Raw genomic sequence first — 20,875 nt, forward strand, 5'->3', positions numbered from 1 at the left:
CACTTCATCAGACTTTCCTGGGCACTATAAAATGGATAGAAAAACCCAGATTCAAGTTCTCCTCAGACTGGCTTTGATCATTGAAACAGGAAGGCGCCAAATCTATTACATTAGAAGATATTTTTCAACTCACCTCAGGGTGTACAAGATTTTCCCATCATTCCATATCCTAAGTAGTTGATTGGGTGTGGTGATCCAATGAGCATCAGCCATTTTGGAGTTTCTGAAGATGGTGTCTGGTATCCATATGAGACCAACCATGTTGCTGTTCAAAGTGATAATTTTCATTGTACTGTTGAATCGCAGGCGACTGTCAATCCAGGTTTGAGCAAAAAAGATATCAATGGTATACTCCTACAAAAGAAAGACAATGCTTGCTAAGTGCAAGAGCACAAATGAAAAGATGAATGACATAGTTCAGGAGAATAATTAATGCTACTTTGCAAGACTGTTGGCTTTTGCTGTTTGACACAGAATTTCTGCATTTATTGAGTCACTTTAAATACATTTCTCTAAAATGGTAGAATTTGAATGGGGAGAGGGTTGGGGGGGGTTTGTCAAAGAGTCACAAAGTCATACAGCAGAGATACAGGCCCTTTGGCCCAAATAGTTTATGCTGGCCAAGATGGCCATCTAAATTTCCCATTTGCCATGTATTTGGCCAACCTTTAATATTTTGTTCCTTTTAAATTTTGTTAACGTACCACCCTCAATCACTTCCTCTGACAACTCATTCTGTGTATACTCTAGGTGAAAATGTTGCTTCTCTAGTTCCTATTAAATCGCTCTCATCTTATATTAAAACAATGACTACTCATTTTGATTCCACAACCCTATGAAAATGGCTATGCATTCACCACATCAACACCCCTCATGATTTTACAGTCCTGTGCAAAAGTCTTAGACATACGTAAAAAAAATTGGTAAAGCGAGGATGCTTTCAAAAATAAAGAAATTGAAAGTTTCTAAATATCAATCACACACTCAACATTTAGAAATCAGATGGTGGGGGAATTGAATAAATAGTGCCAAAAGAGAACAAGAAATAGTGAGGTAATTTACATGAGTTCATTGTCCATTGAGAAATCTGAAGGTGCAGGGGAAGAAGCTGTTCCTATTTACTTAAATCCCCACTGCCATCTGATTTCTAAATCGGCAATAAATCCATGAACACTACCTCACAACTTTAATTTAGTTTTTTGCACCACTTATTTTAACTTAGCTATTTAATACTTAATGTAACCCAGGTTTCTCCTCTATATTTATTTATCATGTGTTTCATTGTACTGCTGCTGTAAAGTTAATGAATTTCACAATACATGCTGTGTCCTGACGAAGGGTCTCAGCCCAAAACGTTGACAGTGCTTCTCCTTATAGATGTTGCCTGACTTGCTGTGTTCCACCAGCATTTTGTGTGTGTTGTCTGCTGATACTAAACCTGATTCTGATTCTGATATATATAGAGTGTTTATTGTAATTTACAGTTTTTAATTATTATGTATTGCATTGTACTGCTAATGCAAAACAACAAATTTCACAACATACGCCAGTGATATTAAACCTGATTCTGATTCTGATTCTGACCTCTAAGGCACACCATTAATCATGGGCCTCCAGTCCAGAATTATAAACTTTCAACCATCTGTTTGCCACCATCAGGCCAATTGCTTTCACATTTAAAATGCTCACACAAATTCCACATGATCTAACTTCACAAGACTATACCACGATACCAAAACCCTCACTGACATCCATATAGACTACACCTACTATCCTGCCCACATCAACCTTCTTGGTTACATACTCAAAAATTTCAGTCAAATGTTTTTGTTGCTGGCACAGTATTTGATAAAAATAATGGGATTTTTTAAAGCCCTAAACTGATTTTAATCATTATATGAGGATGAGAGGTAATAACTTGAATTAATGATGGTTTCTTTTATTCTGAAATCTGGACACATATCTTTTTAACATTTAAATGTTTATATTATTATGAAATGCTTCAATTGCTTGTTCTTTATCACCCACGGAGTTTTATGTCTCAAGACTTCTAACCCATTTTTAACCAACCATGCTGACCCAATTTTTTACAAGCTTTGCCTCTTTGTCAAGATTCTTGGAAAAGAGGAAGAGAAGCCATTAATAATAAATACAATTTTAGATGAATGCTCTAGTTAATGAAAACTACAATTATACTAGAATCCTCTAGTTAATGGAAGAATGGGATGAGCACACCTTTCAGCTTGTTCAATTCCTGATGTGCTCTGTCAGTTTAATAACTTTCAGCTCCTTGTTCCCATCTGGTTTATTTTCGACTCAAAAGTCCAATCCCTCCCCATCCTCGTCCCACATATAGATGGCCCAAAAGCTCTTCACTGGTTTCCTCAGGCAGACATTTAGCTAGTCTCCTCCTCTAGCCTTGCTTGACTGAACTTGTTCTCAAACTGAACAAGCGGTCCTTTAATTCTATTCATGCTCTCCAAATAAAGGGAGCAGCTGTGACAAACCATGCGGTCCCAGTACTGTGCCCGTCTCTTTTGTGCGATATGTGGGATCACTCCTTTTTGAATCCTTCTCTAACTCCTGTCTTTACCTCTTGATCCAGTATATTAATGAATTTATTAGCGCTGCTTCCTGCTCACACACACAACGAAAACATTCAATTAACTTTGCTGCCAACTTCTGCCTGGCTCTCACTTTCACCTGATTCATTTCTCTTTCCTTTACTGACCTGCTTACAAGAGTTAAGCCTGTATACAGTATCTATCAATAGCTTACAGCTTGCATGACCACACCTCCCCTCAGCCTGCTTCCATTCCACTACAGGGTTTCTTCACATCCACCACATCTAGAACATAAGAACATAAGAAATAGGAGCAGGAGAAAGCCATCTGGCTTGTCAAGTCTGCTCCGCCATTCAATAAGATCATGGCTGATCTATCATGCATTCATTTCCACCTACCTGCCTTTTCCCCATAACCCTTAATTCCCCTACAATGCAAAAACCTATCCAACCTTGTCTTAAATATAGCTTCCACTGTTTCATTGGACACAGAATTCCGTAGAGTCGAAAACACAAGGAAATCTGCAGATGCTGGAAATTCAAGCAACACACACAAAATGCTGGTGGAATGCAACAGGCCAGGCAGCATCTATAGGAAGAAGCACTGTCAAAGTTTTGGGCCGAGACCCTTCGTCAGGACTAACTAAAAGAAAAGATAGTAACAGATTTGAAAGTAGGAGGGGGAAGGGGAAATCCAAAATGAAAGGAGAAGACCGGAGGGGGAGGGGTGAAGCTAAGAGCTGGAAAAGTGATTGGCAAAAGGGGTACACAGCCGGAGAAGGGAAAGGATCCTGGGACACGAGGCCTAGGGAGAAAGAAAGGGGCAGGGGAGCACCAGAGGGAGATGGAGAACAGGAAGAGTGATAAGCAGTGAGAGAGAGAAAAAGGGGATGGGTTAAGAAGGGGAGGGGGGGCATTAACGGAAGTCAATGTTCATGCCATCAGGTTGCCAGCTACCCAGTTGGAATATAAGGTGTTGTTCCTCCAACCTGAGTGTGGCTTCATCTTGACAGTAGAGGAGGTCATGGATAGACATATCAGAATGGGAATGGGATGTGGAATTAAATTGTGTGGCCACTGGGAGATCCTGCTTTCTCTGGCGGACCGAGCGTAGGTGTTCAGCGAAATGGTCTCCCAGTCTATGTCGGGTGGCACCAATATATAAAAGGCCACACCAAGAGCACCAGACGCAGTATACCACACCAGCCGACTCACAGGTGAAGTGTCGCCTCACCTGGAAGGACTGTCTGGGGCCCTGAACGGTGGTGAGGGAGGAAGTGTAAGGGCAGGTGTAGCACTTGTTCTGCTTACAAGGATAAGTGCCAGGAGGGAGATCGGTGGGAAGAGATGGGTGGGGGGGATGAATGGACAAGGGAGTCGCATAGGAGGACAAGGGGGATCCCTGCAGAAAGCAGAAAAAGGGGGGGGGGAGGGAAAGATGTGCTGGGGTCCCATTGGAAGTGGCGGAAGTTACGGAGAATTATACGTTGGACCTGGAGGCTGGTGGGGCGGTAGGTGAGGACAAGGGGAACCCTATCCCGAGTGGGGTGGCGGGTGGATGGGGTGAGAGCAGATGTGTGTGAAATGGGAGAGATTCATTTGATAGCAGAGTTGATGGTGGAGGAAGGGAAGCCCCCTTGTTTAAAAAAGGAAGACATCTCCTTCATCCTGGAATGAAAAGCCTCATCCTGAGAGCAGATGCGGGGAAGACGGAGGAATTGTGAGAAGAGGATGGCATTTTTGCGAGAGACAGGGTGGGAAGAGGAATAGTCCAGGTAGCTATGAGAGTCTGTAGGCTTATAGTAGATATCAGTAGATAAGCCATCTCCAGAGATGGAGACAGAAAGATCAAGAAAGGGGAGGGAAGTGTCAGAAATGGACCAGGTTCACCACTCTCTGGGAAAAGCAGTTCCTCTTTATCTCCATCCTAAATCTACTCCCCTGAATATTGAGGCTATATCCCCTAATTCTGAACTATTGTGAACAGTTGCAGGCCCAGCACCAACCCCTGTGGCACACCCCTTACCATTGATTGCCAGAGTAGCACCCAAGTATTCCAACTCTCTGCTTTCTATTAGTTAATCAATCTGTCCTGTCACAGATTAGATAAGCTGTTTCCAATATGCCTTGTTTGTCCCCTCTATGGTTTTCTGTCCACCATAGTGGATACTGCCTTCACAGTCAAGTCTTTCCCATTTTGCATATTTCTGCTGTAAGCTCCTCTGCCTTTGCCCAGGCTTCCTAATCTCATCCCATCTTCACATTCAATGGTTATCCTTCATTGTTCTTGATGCTGCCAAGAAGATGCAATTGCTAATCATATTTTCCCCCTTAAACATTCCTGCAAAATGCTCTGAGTCCTCCCCCCTTCTATGTCTATCCACCCCACACTCACTCCTCCTTTTCCTGATACCTTCCCGAGTGGCACAGGAGAGACACACAAGAGATTTGGTAGATGCTTCAAATTTTGAGCAACACACACAAAATGTTGGAGGAGCTCAACAGGTCAAGTAGGACGGAAAGAGGTGTGGAGCCAAAGTGAAATGTTTTGGGGTAAATCTCCCCTCATTCCTCATTCTAGTGGCCTTTTCACTCCCTTGCTTCTCCTCTCCTCCCCTCATGACCTGTTCATCACTTCCTTCTGGTTCCCCACCTCCTTCCCTATATTCCATGTCTATTGTCCTCTCCTATCAAACCCTAATGTGTGTTCAGTCCTTTACCTCTTCTGCCCATCACCTGCCAGCTTTTCACATCATCCCTCCTCCACCACCCACCCACCTTCCCCTGACCTGGGTCGCAACCATCACTTGCCACTTGTATTCCTCCTCATCCCTACCTTCTCATTCTGGTTTCTGCTTCCTTCCTTTCCAGTCCCAATGAAGGGTTTTGGCCCAAAATGTTGACTATTTATTTCCTTCCATTGATGCTGCCTGAAAAACCGAGATCCTCCAGCATTTTGTATGAGGAACACAGCAGGAGCAGTTCTGTCTCTTTACATCCCCACCTTCTGGCGGGGCTCAATGTAAATTTAAAGGGTTGCCCTTTACCTCCTATCAAGAACACTTTACAGCCTTGCAGACTTCAGGCCTGAATCAAGCATATTTAGGTAATCATCAGTTCCAAGTTTAAAGTACATTTATTATTAAAGTATATATACTGTATACAAGCTTGATATTTGTCTCCTTACAGGCAGCCACAAAACAAAGAAACCCAACCGAGCCCATTAAAAACAAAAGAAGACAGTCAAATACCCAACATGCAGAGAGAGAGAATAAAAACAAATCGCCCAATAAAAGTAAGCAAACAGCATTCAGATCAGAAGTTCACAAAGCCAGGCTTAACTGTGGCTGATCCAGAAGTCCACTCGTTGCAGGCCACAGCCTCAGTCCAGCACAGAAAACCAGATCGTCCCTCACCTCCAACCCCAACATACTGACCATTTCAATCTGGCCTGGCGCTCAACTGAAATTCCAATCCAGTATCACGACTTTACAGTATTCAGAGTGTTTTATTCTCTTGTTTTTAGTATCACCAGACTGTGTTTTCCTATTCCCACCTTCTACAGGTGCCATCTTGTTATTCTCCCACCCACATTCAGCCAACTTCTTTACTGGTTTTATCACTCCATCTCTCCCACCTTCCACTCCATTACAGATTTCTCTTGTTCTGTACTTTCATCCCCTTTCTTTACATAGTGGTTTCATTCTCACATTGTATATATTTGTTGAAAGAATTATCATCATCATTATGTACCATATCATATGATCTTGGACTTCCACCAGTCCTCTAATGTAATTGTGGGGAAGACCCCCTTCACGCTGTTGTTCCTACTCTTTTCTCTATCTATGAGTATAATTGTTTCTGGCAATTTTTTCTACAGAAATGGTTTGCCATTGCTTTCTTCTGGGCAGTGCACTTACAAGATGGGTGACCCCAGATATTATCAATACTCTTCAGAGATTGTTTGCCTGGAATCCATGATCACATAACCAGGACTTGTGATATGGGCCAACTGTTCATATGACAATCCACCACCTGCTCCCATGGCTTCACACGACCCTGATCAGGAAGGCACTCAGCATGTCCTACACTTTATCTGCAGGCTAGTGGAGGGAAGGAGTGCCTTATACTTCCTTTGATAGAAAAGTATCTCCACCTGCCACCCATGATGAAAGATAATCAATCTGAAGCATTAAATTTGTTTCACCCCACCTCCCCGCCACATGTACTGCCTGGACACCTGATTATTTTCATGGTTTTACTTCAGTTGACAGAAACTCCGCAAGTGAACAGCTAACGTGTCTATTTTATTCTGGTTCAAAGGCAGCCACAAAAATTCTGTAATTTCTGATTTTAAGCACTAACAAAAACCTGCGAGGAACAAATCAGCATTTGACTCTTAGGACTTAATGACGATTTCAAGTGCAAACAGGCAATTTAATTCCAGCCTAAATTAAGATGGCTGCCAATGTTACTCCAGATGGTCCCAGTGAATGAAGACCAAGAACGTAATTGGTTTATTTCAATTGCATACACCAAGATACGGAGAAAAACTTTGTTTTGTGCGCCACTCTAACAGCTAATTTCAAAAGTAAGGCATAAGTAAGGCTTTTCAAGGGTCTCAACCCGAAACGTTGACTGCTCGTTTCCACGGATGCTGCCTGACCTGCTGAGTTCCTCCAGCGTGTTGTACGTGTTGTCTAGACACATCAAGGTAGCTCAAGGGAGGAACAATAGAATACAGAATATTGTGTTAACAGAGATGGTGTAATAGAGGTAGAGAATATGGTGCAAGGTTTACACAAAAGTTAAAATGTGAGATGAAGAATTCATTTTCATTGGACAAGATGTCTGCTCAATAGTCTTATAACAGTGGGATAGATGCTGCCCTTGAACATGGTGAATCAGTATCTTTTCCCTAATGGAAGGGAGGAGAAGAGAGAATGGCCAGGGTAGGAGGGGTCTTTGATTATGTAAACTACTTCTCCAAGGCAACAGGAAGCGTGGACAGACTCCACAGAGTGAACACTGGTTTTTGCAATGAGGTGAGCTGTGCCTTTGCAGTTTAAATCAGAGCAGTTGCCATATGAAACTATGATGCATCGGGATAGGATGTTTTCTGTGGTACATCTAGAAAAATAGAAGATGGTCAATGAAGACAGGCCAAATTTCCTTCAACTTCTGGGGAAGTAGAAGTGCTAGTGTACTTTTGTGGCCATAGCATCTACATGATTGGACCAGAACAGGCTCTTGGTGATATTGACTTGAAAGAATGTAAAGCTCTCACGCACTCTATCTCAGTATGTTTGAATCATTGAATCACAACTATCTTCCTTGTCAAGGCACAAGTTCAACTATTGGCAAGTTTAACCCAATGTGGTCCCATTCATGATCTCCTTGAAACCTCTTCTGGTCAAGGCATTTTTGTCACAGGCAATCACTCTCACCCCTCACCTCACCTCTGGAATTCATTTATTTCATCCTACTTTTTCATCCAAGTTTTCATAACATCCAGAGCTGAGCAGTTCTAGTGGAGATTATCAATGATCTGACAGTTAATTGTATTATCAGTAACAGCTTCCATCACTGATGACTGAGAATGCATGAAATAGCTGGATTGATTTAGCCTTGCTGTTCTGAACAGCATTGACTTGGGCAATTTTCTGCAGTGCTAGAAACATGCCAATATTGGAATCTAACACAAGATCCATTAATTTTTGAGTATAAGCCTTTATCGCTCCATTTAAGGCATTGGTTATTGGTTGCAGCCAGTCCTCAACCATTTTCGATGTCCTATGGATTGAATTGAATTGGCTTCCGTGATTGTAGGGTCATCAGGCAGACATCAAGACGGATCATCTGATTGGTACTTCTGGCTTAAGATGCCTGCAAATCCAAGGATAAATGATGACTTAGAAAATTAATTCCCCAAAGGAGATTTCAATGATATTTGTTAAATCACACATTAGGACCGATTTTTTTTAAAAAAATCTCTCCAACTGTGCAAACACATTGATGTGGTTTGATTATATCTTGGCTCAGTTTTATTTGATAGTTCCTAAAGGATAATCAAGGAGGTAATCACTGCAAATGCATTTAGTGATAATCAACACTTGATTACAGAATAATATGAGTTACTGCATGTTATAAAATAATGAGCTCCTAAACATCACACATACTCGGCATTTGCCAACACAATGATCAGTGAATTTGAAATCAATTAGCTGTATCTATGAAGGCAATAAAATTATTCTCCAACACAATCAGTCATTACATAATTCTTTCTAGTGTTTTGCCCAGATAGCCAGTTATGAAGCACTGAACTTAGAAGACTACAGCACAGTACAGGCCATCTGACCCACAATGATCAACCTTACAGTAGGTTAAAATGGGTCAGCTGGTGGTGTAGTGGCATCAGCACTGGCCTTCAAGGCAGACGGTCCTGAGTTCAAACCTAGCTGAGTCCCAACCTGGGCAGCAGCAGTATCTGCGTGGAAGAAAGGCCTTCCATATCTTGCCATGAAAATCCTATGGCCCCTATGGTCCATGAGGTCACGAAGAGTCAGACTCGACTAAACGGCTGAACAACAACAAAAGATCAACCTAACCCTTCCCTCTGACATAACCCTCTATTTTTCTATCATTCATGTGCCTATCTAAGGGCTTCTTAAATGTCCCTAATGTATCTAGCTTTACCAGCACCCCTGGCAGGGCTTTTCACACACCCACCATATTTTATGTATAAACCTCACCTCTACGTCCCCCACATATTTTCTTCCAATCACCTTAAACTTATGCCCCTTTGTGTTAGCCATTCCAAAACTTGTAAAGTCCCTGGCTATCTGCTGATAGTTCAAGTTTAATTATCATTCAACCATCCATTAACATCCATGTCCTATACGTTGATGGTGGTGCATGAGCGTGGTTCGCAAAAACTAGCAGTTCTCAGCAGTCCACAGACAAACGCATGCCTTCCACCAAGGAAACACTGGAACTTGAATACAGATCCATAATTCCTTTAAAGTGTCGTCACAGGTAGATGGGGTCATAAAGAGATGTTTTGACACATTGAACCCACCATTGGTTGACCATGGTAGTTGCATCCCAGTTGTCTACATGCTTAGCAAGCCAGGACGGTAAGATATGGAGAGCAAGCTGTTGACCATCTAGTAGGCTCCCCCTCTCCATGCAGCTGATGTATCCAAAAGAACGGCAGAGACTGATACAGTTTTGCACCAGCAGCATTGCAGGAGTTGCCAGTCAGTGTTAAACTCATTATAGGCCTGACTTAGGGACTCCAGTGCCAGACTTTCCTGCGGGTTTAGTCCAGAAGCCTTCTCCATGAGTGGGCATAGTCACAAGGCAGCAGAGACTTGAGGTCAGAGTTTTCCTTCTAGATGAACTGCCAACCATGGCTGATTTGCCCAAAGTGATTGGTTTTAATGTGCCATTAACTCACCTTTGCCCATTTTTCCGTCAGTAGAGAAGGTTCCACCGGGCTCGGTAGCTGAGCCACGTGTGAAGACCAGGAGTTGGATTTGGTTGTCAGAGGCTATTTGAGTTGTGTGCCATTGAGAGCACTTAATAGGTAGTGGGAGCTTAACTCCACTCCCTGCCCCAGCTATGACAACCTTAAGGTACCACTGGTAATAATTGTCCCTAAACTGGTGGTGTGGGCTAAGGCTTCTGTACCTCCTGCCCGATGGTAGGAGCAAGAAGAGGACATGGTCTGGAAAGTCAGGGTCCTTGAAGATGGATGCTGCTTTCTTGTGACAGCACTCCATGTAGATGTACTCAATGGTGGGGAGGGCTTTGCCTGTGATGGACTAGTCTGTAAACCATCAAGTGTCAATGGTATGATAGTGAAAATTCATAAATAGAATATTTTAAAATTAAATGGGGTGTATTTATAATATAATGGTTAAGCCCTGATCAGTGATTTACAATAGTTCAACTGAACTCCTTATTTTGTATCTCAGTTTAATCAGCTAGTTACAGCCTGCTGTGCCGCTGGAGTATAGGGAAGTCCTCCATCTCCATCTGTCCTTGGCCATCTTCTCTATTGTGCCTCGGGTGTGGTTCAGGGTCTCCTTGCTTCTTCCTTTATGGTAACATGCTAAGTTGTCTTTAGTCTCCCTCATTTCCTCTGCCTTTCAGGGGTCCAATGAAGTACAGTCCTGATAGTGGAGATGGCCTCTCTGCTCATCGTGTGCCCAATTCATCTCCAACGTTTCCTCATGATGCAGGTGCAGCAGTCTATCAATTAGGCAAATGGAATGTTGTCCTTCATTGCTAGAGATTGAATTGAAGAGCAGACAGTTTATTCTGCAACTGTACAAGGTACTGATGAGGCCGCACCTGGAGTACCGCGTGCAGTTCTGGTCTCCATACCTGAAGAAGGATATACTGGCTTTGGAGGCAGTACAGCGGAGCTTCACCAGGTTGATTCCAGAGAAGACGGGTTTAGACTCTGAGGAGAGATTCGGGGAAGTGGATTTAGGATAGCGATGACAAGGAACTGCTTTTCCCAGAGACTGGTGAATCTGTAGAATTCTCTGCCCAATGAAGCAATGGAGGCTACCTCAGTAAGTATATTTAAGACAAGGTAGGATAGATTTTTGTATAGTAGGGGAATTAAGGGTTATGGAGAAATCCAGAAGGTGGACAAATCAACGTGTAAAACCACATTCTGTATTTCAGATAAATGGCAGGATGCACTGGTGGCAAACTCTGTCGTCGGACTAATTTCCTCTTTACCCAAAGCATCCACAACATGAAAATGTTGAAAGAAAATGAATGAAGGACTCATTTTCAGCAACCTTCTCCTCTGCTCTGATCACAGCTCTTTTCAGAAAGATAGATCTTCAAATCCTGCAAAATCCAGGCCATCTTGATGGATCGGCATCATTAGAAGATGGAAGATGGGCTCTTTCCTCGATTGTTAAAGGACTTTGTCTTCACATCATCAAACAAAGAAAATTAAGTGCACTCTCTGACATCAGCAGCTGTGCACAGTTGGACACAAACAAACAATCAGTGTAATTGTGAGTGACCTTTCAGCTTATTCACAATTATAATTAACTTCTTTAGAAATTATGGCAGAGGCAAGATGAATTTGCATCATCAGTACCCCTCTGCACCAACAAATAATATGTAATTTCTGTCAAGTCCATACCGTATTATACTCTAAAAATCGGAATCTCAATTTAATACAAGTAATACATCACATATTGATTAAAATGGTGTTCGCAAAGTTCAGAATCACTTTATTTTTAATTGATACAAAATAATGTATACAAATCCACAGTTAAGTGAACAGAAGATAAGCCTATTCTTGCTAATACCTTTAAATTCAGAAAGTTTGCCTTTGAGAAAATGGGAATTTTTCATTGATTCTATTGTATTATTTTGGCCTACAGTGAAAGAAAATGAATGTCAAGGTAGCATATTGTGACATCTATGAACTTTGATAATAAATGTACTATGAACTTGGAATGAATGTTTATCAAGGTGTTTTGTAATCTGGAAATTGGAATTTAAATGTCAAGCGTAAACCCAAACCAATCCAACCATGTAAATCAAACACGAGGAAATCTGCAGATGATGGAAATTCAAGCAACACACACAAAATGCTGGTGGAACACAGCAGGCCAAGCAGCATCTATAAGGAGAAGCACAGTCGACGTTTCGGGCCAAAACCCTTCGTCAGGACCATTTAAATCTCTGGTAATCCAGCGCCGTTGGGAATTTGGTGATGTTGGTCTAGCAGATTTTCCAGTTACTCTGAGTAATATGCTAACGTACTTTTATTTCACTTTTTGTTTTATTTGGACAATAAATTTTCAAGTGAACCAGGTGAGTTTAAAGGGAGCATTACAACCTCCAACCCTTGCTTCATCTGCACTCCTGCACACAGTTCAGGTATGTGTCGTTTTTGTCCTGTGTCTAGCTCTTATTCTTAAAACTTTACCTCCGCTTGCTATTTGGAGCCCTAAATTATATCCGAGACTAATCACTGAGCTGGATATCTACAAATCCAGGGGCTGGAGGCCTGTCCTGTGTGTGTGTGTGTGTGTGTGTGTGTGTGTGTGTTTTGGGTGGGTTGATGGGAAAGGGACTTGTTTTACTGTTGCTTTGTTGCTCTTGCTGTAGTTGCTGCTGGTGTTGTTCTGCTGAACGTTGTGGGCACGCTATGTTGCCGCTGGAATGTGTGTGGTGACATTTGCAGGCTGCTCTCAGCACTGCCTTCGATTGTGTTGGTTGTTAGCACAAACAACACTTTTTCACTGTATGTTTCAATGTACACATGATACATAAAAGAATCTGAGATGACATACGCCAGGACTTCTGAGCGGTTGAATGTCCGATCCGAGTGGTCGAATGCCTGACTCCTGGAGTGAGGGGACAGCCATCTTTGTTTGTTATGGCTCAATATTAGCAGAGGAAGTCTGACATTCTCACCCACTCTAAATTCTGAACACTTAGTAATGCAGTTCAATCAGACCAACGCTCAAATTTAGCCTTGTAACCCACCCAATTTGAGGAACACTAACAATAAACATTAATTTCTGGTCTTGAAACGGAGACCTACATTCACGAACAAATAAAACAAATCCCTGCACTTCAGAATTTACTCCAGTGTTAAGTGACCCAGAGATCTGTGGATCTTCTGTGACAGATGATTGGTACTAAAAAGTCCTTAACTGGTTGGAGAACTTTCATTGCCTCTTCTTATCTATCTAAGATACATATGGTTCTTTCTCCCCTCATTCCCACCAACTCCTGACCGATCCCACCACTCATCTAAACTCGAGGGGCAATTTTCAGTGGCCATTTAACCTTTCAACCCAGACATCTTTCGGATGTGGGAAGAAACTGAAGCAGCCAGAAGAAAGGCATGAGTCAGCCACTCAGGTGGCAGCCGAGGTTAGTATCACACCCAGCTCTCTGATGTGTGAGGCAGTTTCTGTACTGGCTACCACCGTGCAGTGGTGGTGATAAATCATCCACTTTAACTTAATTGCCACCAAAGCTAACAATATCCTAACTCTCAAATATCAGTCTGTGGAGGATAGTGGAATACAAACTTTATCTTGGCACAATTATGTGCCCATCTGTTTATTGAGGCCCTTCCTTCCAGCAGACTATGGACTAGAGGCAACGTCACTTAACCTAAACAGCTCTTCCAGGTGAGATAATACTTCATCTATGAATCTGCTAGGGTTGTGCATTGTGTCCAGTCCTCCCGATATGGCCTCCTCTACATTTGGTGAGGCCCATCGTAAATTGGGAGACCACTTGATCGAGCACCCCTGCTTCATCTGCCAAAAGCGGAACTGCCCTGTGACCAAACTTTTCAATTCTGATTCCCATACTTTTTCCGATACTTCAGTCTATGACCTCCCCTTGTGCCAAGATGAGGCTACCCTCAGGGTGGAGGAACAATGCCTTATATTTGGGTCCGGGTAGCCTCCAACCTGATGGCAGGAATATCGCTATCACCTTCCAGTACAAAAATTTCCCTTTTACCTTTTTTCACCTGCCTATCACCTCCCCTAGGATGCCTCCTCCTTCCCTTTTTCTTGTGGTCCACTCTCTTCTCCTATCAGATTCCTTCCTCTTCAGCCCTTTAACTTTCCCAGCCACCAGGCTTCACCTATCACCTTCCAGCTATCATCCCTTTTAATCCCACATCTTCCCCTTCCTTTCCAGGCCTGAAGAAGGGTCCTGGTCTGAGACGTTAACTGTTACTCATTTCCATAGATGCTGCCTGACCTCCTGAGTTGCTTCAGCATTCTGTGTGTGTTGATCTACCTAACCTCCGCTGTCTCTTATTCCGAAGTGAATAAAGAAATTGAGAAGCAGAGAAAATTCCAACATTTCTCCTTCATTTCTGTAAACTATAGAGGTCAGGCTTCATTACAGAGACTGTCCAATCCAGTTATGATCCCAAAACCAGCTAAAAGAATGAAAATTCTCTAAAAACCCACAGTTTGCTCTGTTATATTAACCTCGCATTGGAAAAGATATCTGACTGAGTTTTGATACAAACAAGTAGATAACAAAGCACTTTCTGATTTAGATGTCTCATTATTGTTTGTGCCTGCTGCCCTGGATGGAATTTATCAAAGAAGGTTATTCCCTTTTGCACATTCAGCTAAAAATAACCGTTACTGGCCAATGTTTATCCCTCAGTCCACACCTTAAATAACATCTCTGGTTGTTAGATGACTACCTGAATCATACATCTGTGGGTCAGATAGGGTTTCAAAAACTACAAGCATTATGAGGCTCAGCCATTCTTAGATTTCTCTCCATGTGTGGTCAGAAGTGGAGACCCAAGATTTGCTGGACATCTGATCTCTTGCCAGCCGCTGCAGTCACCACTGAGCCCAGCACTGGAAGACTGAATGCTTAGAAGTCCCAATGTACCTTATGTTTAGGCCAATGTGGGTTGGCATAGGAACACCAATCCCATGTTTAAAGTGTTGGGAGAAAGGACCCTCACCATCTGGGACATGCCCTCTTCTCATTAATACCATTAGGAAGTACAGGAACCTGAATGTGCATACTCAGGTTAGGATAATAGGTTAGGATGTTATTCCCTGGAGTGTAGGAGTATCAGGGGAGAGCATTTAGAGGTACACAGAATTATGAAGGGTATAGATAGGGTAAATGCGGGCAGCTGTTTCTACTGAGGCTGAGTAAGATGAGAAGTAGCAGTCATAGGTTAAGGGTTAAAGTAAAATAGTTAAAGGGAACTGAGGGGGTACTTCTCAGAACGTGTGCAGAATAAGCTGCCAACTAAAATGGTGGATGTGGGTTCAATTTCAACATTTAAAAGAAATGTGGACAGGTACATGAATTGAAGGGATATGGAGCCAATGGTCCAGGTACAGATTGATGGGCAGAGGCAGAATGACTGTACAGCACAGACTAGATGGCCTGAAAGGCCTGTTCCTCTATTACGTTCTGTAGCTGACAATGACATTTTATATGGCGTGCCCAATGGTACAGGTACATAATTTGCTATTTGTTTCAAATTTGTAAAAGGTTCCTGGGAGAGAGTTGACCTGTTTGCAACATTGCAAGGATGGCTTTATCTCTCAATAATGGTCTACATTTGCACTAAACAACAGAAAATGATGTTGTCAGGCTCTTACCAAGTGGAAAACCTATCTCCTGTGCACTGCAATCAGGTTTATGAAGAGTGAAAAAATTAATTTAAACAATTAGAGAAGATCAGTGTCTGAATTACTCATAACCAAAGTCAACAATGACAGAAATCCCTTTGTCTAAACTATTCTTGGTGCACTAATATACTTTCAAAGATGAGTGAGCCCAAATGAAAACACATATTGTAGTGAGTTTTTAAGATTTCAGACAGATTATCTTCCTCATAATTAAGTGTTCTTGAGATGCATTCAAGTGCTTGATTAGCACTTTGATCGAAGCTTCAAACTGACTCAATGCAACAACAGATAATTGTATCAAAATTATATTCTTCCTTCATCATTCCTCATGGACACCCTTTGATTATAAAACTTTCATATCCCTCTGAACATTTTAAAAACTTTGTATACTTGCGGACAAGAAGACTGTTCATCAATTTGTTTGTGAAGTTGTGAAAATGACAACTGTGACTGACCCTGCCTTGGTTTGAATTTCATGCAGGCAAGTGTCTGACAGGAAAGTCAATCAGCATGGCTTAAGTCATGAACCCAAGTTACAAGGAAATCCATATCAGTAGCAGTTCCATTTGTCTGAATTGAATGCAACTAGCTTGTGGAAAAAAAAAAGAAATTCAGGTCGGAGACCTTTCTTCTTCGACCTGAAACGTCAATTCCATTTCTTTTTCATAGAATATAGAATAGTATAGTACAGGGACAGGGCTTTTAACCCACAATGTCTCTGGTGAAAAGCATGTTGAATTAAACTAACTCACTTCTGTTTGTGTTCTTTTTCCTCCATTCCCTGACTATTCAGGTGACTATTTAACAACCTGTAAAACACCACTATCGTATCTGCTTCCACCCCTCGCTTGGCAGCCCGTTCCAGGCACTGCCACTCTCTTGTGTAAAAAAAAAATTGCCTTGCATAAACTTTGGTCTTCTCACCTTATAAGCACTTCTTCCAGTACTGAATATTTCCACCTTGGGAAAAGGAGTCTAAACGTCCACTTTACGATCCTATAAACCTCAGTCAGGTCTCTCTTCAGCCTCCAATGCTCCACTGGTATTGTTAAATAAATTGAATGCTTCTCGAAGTATTTTGCATCTCCATTTTTTATTATTTTCATCTCCTAACACATAAAGTTGTGGTGTACTGTGCTTTTTAAATTCCCCTTCGATTACAGAAGTCAGCCGTAAAATGTCAAAGCCGAGTTATTGAGACAATTGATGTATTAAGTGAGACAGTGTACTAAAGCTGCTTACTAGTGGTTTTTGAAGCCTGTTTTTTTCCAGACAGGCAATTCTGCTCAGGGCTTCAGGGCTTTTGGCCCCTGACTGGGAAGAATTCTGATCCCCTGAAGCAGACCATCTGCTTCAGGTGTTGTAATGAGTTTGCTGGCTATTCGCAGAGTCCTTGAAAAACTTTGCTCCACTGTGGCCTAAATGTTCTTTTTATCCTCAGGAATTCTCTATGAAGTGTCTATTTGTCTGAAACCTAATTGGAGTCCTTCTTAAAACTTATTGGGAATTTTAAACAAGTTAATGGGAAATGACATACAACACATATTCCATCACTTTCGTACACATTCCAAAAGAATTTCTGTATCTCTGTTATAAATGGTGAACATATGCCTGTCCACATTCGGGAATTAGCATTGGGGACAGACAGTCGCTTTAAATTCCCGGAAATCAACTTACTGAATGGCCCATTCAGGGCACACAACATGTGCAATTACAATCAAAATCAGGTTCATTATCACTGACATATGTTATGAAATTTGTTTTGCTGCACCAGTCGTGCAATGCAAGTCATAAAAAATACTCTAGTTACAATACGGAATGTATAAAAAATAACTAAATATTGAAAAAAGAACAAAGTACTGAGGTAGTGTTCACAGACCATTCATAATCTGATGGTGGAGGGGAAGAAGCTGTTCCTAAAATGCTGAGTGTGTATCTTCAGGCTCCTCTATCTCCTTGCTAATGAGAATAGGGCATTTCCTGGATGATGGGGTGGCCTAAATAATGGATGCCCCAGTCCTGAAGCTCTGATGCCCTCAATAGTAGGGACGCTAATACCCATGGTGCAGCTGGCTGGGTCTATTATCCTCTGCAGCCTCTTTTGTTCCTGTGTGTTGGAGTTTCCATACCAGGTGGTGATGCAACCAGTCAGAATGCTCTCTGTAGAACAATTGTCAAAGTTTGCTACTCTCTGATGATGTACCAATTCTCCTCAATCTCCTCACGAAGTACAGCCGCTGGCGTGACTTCTTCATGATTGCATGAATATCTAGATCCCCAGGATGGATCCTCTGAGACTGGCTCAGGAACGTGAAACTGCTCACCATTTCCACTGCTGCCACCGTGATGAGGACTGGTGTCTTCTGTTGACTTCACCCTCCTGAAGTCCACAATCAATTCCTCGGTCTTACTGACACTGAGTACAAGATTGTGGTTGTGACAATCTACAGTAACTCATTCCTGTATGCTTCATCGTCACCATCAGAGGTCCTGCCAACAAAAATGGCATCATTGACAAATTTCTAGATGGTGTTTGAGCTGTGCCTAGCCACACAGCCAAGAATGTAGAGAGGGTTGAGCAGTGGGCTAAGCAGGCATCCTTGAGGTGTGCCAGTGTTGACTGTCAGCAAAGTGGAGATGTGATTTCTGATCAATACTGACTGTGGTCTCCCAATGAGGAAGTCAAGGATCCAGTTGCGGAGGCAAACGCAGAAGCCCCAGTTCTGAAACTTGTTGATTAGTACTGAGGGGAAGCTGAACACTGAGCTGTAATCAATAAACGGCAGCCTGACAAGTTTTTAATTGTCTTGGCACACCAGGATGTTTTATTTCTTAGAAGTTTATGGTGGCTTAGCTTGCTACCATTTACTCTCACAACCTTCTGGAGATGCATTGATGAAATTATTCTGACTGGTTGCATCATGGTCTGGTACAGGAAATTGAATATGCAGGAACCTATCCCAATGCGTCTGAGGCACCTCCCTCCCCACTGTTGGTAGCATCTACAAGAGGCCCTTCCTCACGAAGGCAACATCCATCAGGAAAGATCCCCAGCATCCAAGCTAAGCCATCTTCTGACAGATATACCTTACAAGTTTACCTCTGGGCTCCGCCTTCCTTGCAATTTGATAAACCCCCTCACTTTCTGATTGTATAAACTTTATCAAGAATGTCTGCAATTAGCTCATGAATTACTTGATCTAGAGAATTAATGTGTAGGATATCATAGCAACCAGTACAAATGCATTACAGCACTAGCTATCACTGATTGAGGTTCGATTCCCACCAGTGTCTGAAGGATTTTGTATGTTTTTTCCATGACCACGTGGGTTTTATCCAAGTGCTCTGGTTTCCTCCCACATCATAAAGATGTATGGTTAGGGTTAGTGATTTCCAGGAATTCTACGTTGGTGCTGGAACCATGGTTGGGCTTGTCTGTTGACGCCAGCACAATCCTTGGACTGTGTTGGTCATTGATGCAAAATGATGCATACTTAGCTGTATGTTTCAATGTACATATGACAAATAAAGCTAATCTTTAATCCATTGTTACCAAGGAAACATCTCTTTGTTTCATGCATCATTATTGTAATAAAATGATACTTAGATTGAGAAATATTCTGTATTTTCTAAAAGCTTGTAAATGGGTTGAACAACGAAGATTTGGATGTAAGCACATTCATAAAACTGATGAGGACATACCTGTCTTAGTGGAATTATGGGTTGCTATTTATGTGCCAACATATAAATTTTGTTAACAGCTTGACAATCCAGGGCTAGTAAAGAAAACAGGAAATTATAGTGAAGCAAGCATGTGTTATTGTGGTTTAATTGCCCTAAAGAATGGAAAAACCTACAAAAATTGGTAGATACCCCGAGTCCATCAATGGAAAATCCGACCCCACCATTGAGCACATCTACAAGGAGCACAGCCAAAAGAAAACAGCATCCACTACCAAGGACCCCCACCATCCAGGACATACTCCTTTCTTGCTGCTGCCATTGGGAAGGAGGTACAGAAGCCTTGGGTCCCACAACCCCAGTTTCAGGAACAGTTATTACCCTTCAGCTATCAGGTTCCTGAACTGGCATAGAAGACAGCACTCATCTCAATAATGAACTGATTCCACAACTAATAAACCCACTACAAGGGCTCTACAACTTGTTCTCAGTATTAATTAATTAGTTGATTAAGTATTTATTTATTTATTTGCACATTTGTCTTCTTTTGCACATTGGTTTGCCAGTCTTTGTTTATGTGTAGTTTTTCATTATTCTTTGTTCTATTGTGAGTGCCTGTAAGATGAATCTCAGGGTAGCATATGGTGACATATATGCACTTCGATAATAAATTTACTCTGAACTTTGATTTGATTGGGCTTTTCTGAAGTCCATTATGACTCTGCATCTTTATGAATAGCATTTGATGCTTCACATTAAACTAATAGCCTGTATTAAAAGCTCGCTTTTATAGACTATAGACTAAAAGGACTAAAAGGCTAAAAGTCCTATACACTTTTCACAGCACACTTCGTCCTTTTTTTAACATGGGAAACTAAAATCACTGGCTTTCCAGTACAGCTGCCGACCCTTTTAGTATTGATTTTCTTTTCATTAAATGAATTATTGCTGCTGACTACTCCTTCGAGTGACAGACTCCAATTTTCAATTTCCCCACAAATGGAAAGTTTTGTTCATGTCAAGCCAATCAAATTCCATTACAATGTTAAATGTACCTATCAGAGGAAATTTTAAACTGTAATAAGTATCTGCCCTTCTTATTAAATGTAAAGAACATAGACAGGATGCAGCTACCTATACCTGCTGATGCAGACTTTTCAATAGTTCTGGGTATCCAGTGGATTAAGTGACATTGTCATCTGGTAGATTGCCTTGCAGGACTATTTTCCAGGCTGCTAATGGAAGAGAGTGCAGTGACACTTACCAATATAATCTGCCACTAAAAATACTCAGTGTACTATAAACACAAGAGGTTCTGCAGATGCTGGAAATCCAAAGCAACAAACACAAAATGCTGAAGGAACTCAGCAGGTCAGGTTACCTCAATGGAGAGGAATACACAGTTTATGTCTCAGGCTGAGACCCTTCATCATGAGTG

General features: G+C 41.8%; 1 protein-coding gene across 1 annotated transcript in view; it reads right to left on the bottom strand.

The window, feature by feature from the left end:
* Positions 1–20,875, bottom strand: part of LOC132390723 (gamma-aminobutyric acid receptor subunit gamma-3) — a 723,162-nt gene that overhangs the window by 487,667 nt on the left and 214,620 nt on the right. The window contains exon 4 of the mRNA XM_059963278.1: positions 134–354. Within this exon, the coding sequence (XP_059819261.1) occupies positions 134–354 (221 nt within the window). The remainder of the gene's footprint in view (positions 1–133; positions 355–20,875) is intronic.

The sequence above is a fragment of the Hypanus sabinus genome, chromosome 3 (assembly GCF_030144855.1).
Source record: "Hypanus sabinus isolate sHypSab1 chromosome 3, sHypSab1.hap1, whole genome shotgun sequence".
NCBI classification, from domain to species: domain Eukaryota; kingdom Metazoa; phylum Chordata; class Chondrichthyes; order Myliobatiformes; family Dasyatidae; genus Hypanus; species Hypanus sabinus.